Source organism: Lathyrus oleraceus, chromosome 2, assembly GCF_024323335.1.
Source record: "Lathyrus oleraceus cultivar Zhongwan6 chromosome 2, CAAS_Psat_ZW6_1.0, whole genome shotgun sequence".
Lineage (NCBI taxonomy): Eukaryota > Viridiplantae > Streptophyta > Magnoliopsida > Fabales > Fabaceae > Lathyrus > Lathyrus oleraceus.
The window spans coordinates 15,331,313-15,335,411 of NC_066580.1; the positions used below are offsets into that span (position 1 = coordinate 15,331,313).

The following is a 4,099-nucleotide window of genomic DNA, read 5'->3' on the forward strand; positions in this document are numbered from 1 at the left end:
AGTAATATGATGCAAACCAAGGCTATAATCCATACGAGTACTTTGATTTGTCAAACTTCTCTGAAAAATTTGAGATAAACATATCCCAAATAGGATTAAGCTTAAAGGGTGAAGCATGAGAGCAATTTAGTATTTTTAGTTGAGTTGATTTCGAAAATGCATTTTCAAAATAAATTTTTTCATAAAATTAGAGTAAAATAATTTTTTTCATAAAATTAGAGTGTAACTTAAAAACGAATGAAATATAGAGATGCATTTTCGAAATCTGAAGAATATTTTAGTATTTTTATATAATATGTAAGTAACATATATAATCCATTAAGAAATTCCCTTTCAATATTTTTTTATAACAATCAAGATAAACAATATTACACCCACAAGGGTGGAACAGAAAACCTTCCCTAATTATTTAACATTATTCTTCTTCCACTCATCAAGTGAAAACTTTGTGTCCATTTTACAAATTTTGTTTTAATTTAATAAAAACAAGGCCCTTAAATTTGGAGGTCTAAGGGTCTTCTTGCGCTTACTTGGAATCCGCGTTGTATTTCAGGAGACCATAGTCTCATGGGCATACTAGACAATATATAAATAATTACAACAATTGTCACACATACTTGTGATGTTGTAAGGCCCGAATCATCAAGGAAGCGGCAGAGTTCTCTGCATCCTTCACCCGAGATTTCTCATCTCCAGACATTTGAAGTGTGGCAGCTGGAGTAGCTATCCGAACAGCACTGACATATTTCTTGTCTTGAGGAGTACCTTCATCTTTCTCAATGCTGTAAAACATCATAGATAAGCAAGAAATTGAATTACAAGCTTGACACAAGCAAATTAACTTAAATAACAAATTAAAAATGACAAGGAAGATCAATTAGCTAGTAGAAAATATCAACTGTCCAAAAACAATAATGAGTTTCTCTTTGCAGATGTATCAAACTAATAGCCCAAAAGAGGGCAGAAGTGCAACTGAATCACACCCTCAGCCACAACAACCAGGAGCCAAGCAGGATAGGATTACACCTAACAAAGGCATCGCAGTACATATTGTTCACATATTGTTCAGGAGAATCTCCATTATATAGAAATGAAGGTAAAGAGTAGTTGAATCTCCTTTATATAGCTTACAATTACTTTGATTCAGATTAAAAAGGAGGAGTACGGACTTTTATTTTGAACGAGAAGTTCTACATCTACATGACTAAAGTAATTTCTCACAATGTTAAGAGAGAAAAACTAGGAGATGGTAAAGCAATATACTCAAAGTAGAGAACAAGGTTAGCATCAGTTATATCTTTTGTTGTTGTATGTCAAGTTTCTTATTTACTTTCGAATACTTAGAAATCAACCAGACTTATGAAGAATTAACTATTGATCCTATGATTTGAAATTCGTCTCCTATTGATTAGATGAAATAAAATCTTATTTTTTATTTAATTAAAGCAGACTTTATAAATGGATGTGAACCATTCACCGGAAGGAATGTACAATCATCCCAATTCGAGTTGTACACCACAAGCGGGTTTCTTTTGTGTCTAGACCATGTGACTAGGTATACGAAGGCTCTTTACAAATGCAAGCAAACTGTCCCGGTCAACAAAAACGCAATTTTACAAAATAATACTAGTAAATAATACTCTCATCCCCTCATCATATTTTGGTTTCTCTAACCTGACATATAATTCCAAATTATTCTAGCAAGGAAACCAGGACAGGTAGATGGCTTCTATTATATAGAGAAAATGAAATCAAGACTATAAATGAGTGTTTTTCTTTCAAAATGCCATTGCAAATTATAGTGGCGGGCTAACCGTGTTTACCTGTATACTGGTTTGGGCCACTTTTTCATGCCACAAATTGCGTATAATTTTTGCTTGCCAGCTTCAACTTCAAAAGTACCATCAATGTCGACACAACAGTCAGGCATCATGGTAGTGGCAGGCAGTAAGCATTCTAGTTTATGCAAGGCAGCCTTGGCAGCTTCAAGCCTAGCAATATCCTTTTGATCTGAGGACGCGGATGCAATCAACTCCCCATCAACATAGACACTTGCAGTGCTTTTGGCACCATTCCTCTGCTGTTGTATGTCAACTTTTTTCCCATTTTTTTGGCAGATCTCAAAAAGCATCGTCACAGGTTGCGGTTTATGTTCCAAATCATCAAGTGTCACTATCGGCTCCAAAAGACCTCTTATTACCTGCCAACAAAAATTACAAACATTTATCATGTAGTGACAGAGTTGTTGGGTCAAAGCAACAACATGATTTCATATTGAATGCACACTCTTTAAGCAAGAATAGGTTCGAGTTTAAACAACAAGAGTAATGCATAAACTCATCATCTACAACTTTTATTAAGCTAGCAGTGTCTGGCTATCCAGACTATTTAATTTCAATGTGCCAAAAATAGAATCATCTAACCTATTTATAAAATGTGCCTAAAAAACATGGTCAATAAATTTAGCTCAAATGCATCAATAGTAAAACATCCCCTACTATCTCATTCTAACCTATTTCCCAAACGGTGCCTAAAAAACACGGTTGCATACTCACAATGGTTATGAAACTATGTCGTTGTGAATCAAGCATAGAACCAAAGACAGAGTGTGTTCATGAATACATTCAACTCCCCATCACGAACTTCAAAGCCACAGCTTGTAGGAAGCAACAATACAGTTTGTTGCAGCATCTGACTCATCATATATTTCGGTGTTCTACAAACTGAAAGTTGGGTAATGAGTAATACATGTAATAAGCACAGTCAATCCAACCAAACCCAGGTTGTACATGTATAACAATCATTTGTAAATTGTGTCAAGAAAAAAAAAACAATCATTTGTAAATCTAATCAAATAATGAATTAACTAGGCCTAATTGTATAGCTTAGTTTTCCAATGCATTAAATCCGGTCCAATAACTAATGTTCCTTTCAATGTAAACTTGGATTGCAAGTTATGTAAAATGTCACTGAAATTCCAGTACAAACTAAGAAAACTGAAACTTATCTTGCCAAAATTTCACAATCTTAAAAATGCCACAAAATCAACACAAAATCATTCATCCTAATTCCCATGATCCTTCTACTATCAACACATAATTGAAATGCTAACAAATAGAAAAAGCATAGAAAATACTCATACCACCCATAATCTTTTAAGATCAAAATCAAGATCAACATAAACAGCAGCAGCAATAGATTCCACAATATCGGCAAGAATCTTGGGAGCTTTCACCAATCCACCATACTTAACAACAACACAATCATCCTCACAATCAACCGCATCAACAAACTCGTTAATCATATCAACAATAGAAACCGTGTTATGACGTACATAACGGTGTAGACCATTACGAACGGCAGCGCGAGCGAGTTTCTCGGTGCTAACATTAGCGGCACGGAGAAGGGAGAGTGTACCAGGATCGACGGAGGAGTAAGCGAGGAAGAGGTGGTTGCTGGTAGCGAGACCTAAAACGGCGTCGCCAAGAAACTCAAGACGCTCGTAAGAAACAGAATCGGGGTAAGAAGAATGGGTTAGGGCTTGTTCAAGAAGCTTCTTGTTTTGAAAACTGTAACCGATTATTTTCTCCACTGCTGAAACTGAAGCTTCCATCTTCATCTCTTATCAATGTATTGTGTGAGGTTTGGTTTGGATTCATAAACTGAAATTTAAATAAACAGAAAAAAAACTGAAAACGCCCAATTTCTTTTACTGCAGTTTTAATCTGAAAACTGAAAACTGAAAAATGGAATATTTGGCGAGTATCAGAAATTTAGAATCCAATGCATGAATAAGCTGAGAAAATTTTGTACGCGCAAGAGAATCAAATTTTTTTTTAGTATTCTTACGTGGAGTTTATTTTTTTTTAAATAACCATTAATTTAAATTTAAATTCTTAAATAATCTATTTTTAAAAAAAAATACTAAAATAATCATCTTTCTTAACTCATGCGTCACTTGAGTTGACGCATCCAATTAAACTAGAGAGGATGCGTCATTAGCCTTGACCCATGTTCCCAATGGTAGATAACCTAGGCGTCATGCCTCTTGGCACACGCATGTCTTTGGTGCCACACGCATTGGCACATGCATGCCTTA

The 4,099-nt window shown here is 35.0% G+C and overlaps 1 protein-coding gene across 1 annotated transcript; it reads right to left on the bottom strand.

Moving 5' to 3' along the window:
- Positions 1 to 268: 268 nt before the first annotated feature.
- On the bottom strand, positions 269 to 3,793 carry LOC127117678 (ribonuclease 3-like protein 2). Its single transcript, XM_051047764.1, has 3 exons — positions 3,143 to 3,793; positions 1,824 to 2,200; positions 269 to 782 (listed from the first exon to the last, which is right to left on the bottom strand). Exons 1-3 carry the CDS (start codon positions 3,617 to 3,619, stop codon positions 608 to 610), a joined length of 1,029 nt encoding a protein of 342 aa, XP_050903721.1. The 5' UTR covers positions 3,620 to 3,793; the 3' UTR covers positions 269 to 607.
- Positions 3,794 to 4,099: the final 306 nt, after the last annotated feature.

Coding starts and splice junctions, on each gene's coding strand:
- LOC127117678 (XM_051047764.1), bottom strand. CDS start 3,619: ATGAAGATGGAAGCTTCAGTTTCAGCAGTGGAGAAAATAATCGGTTAC. Junction 2,201..3,142: donor ATCTTAAAAGATTATGGGTG/GTATGAGTATTT, acceptor TTTTGTTGGCAG/GTAATAAGAGGTCTTTTGGA. Junction 783..1,823: donor TGGCCCAAACCAGTATACAG/GTAAACACGGTT, acceptor GATGTTTTACAG/CATTGAGAAAGATGAAGGTA.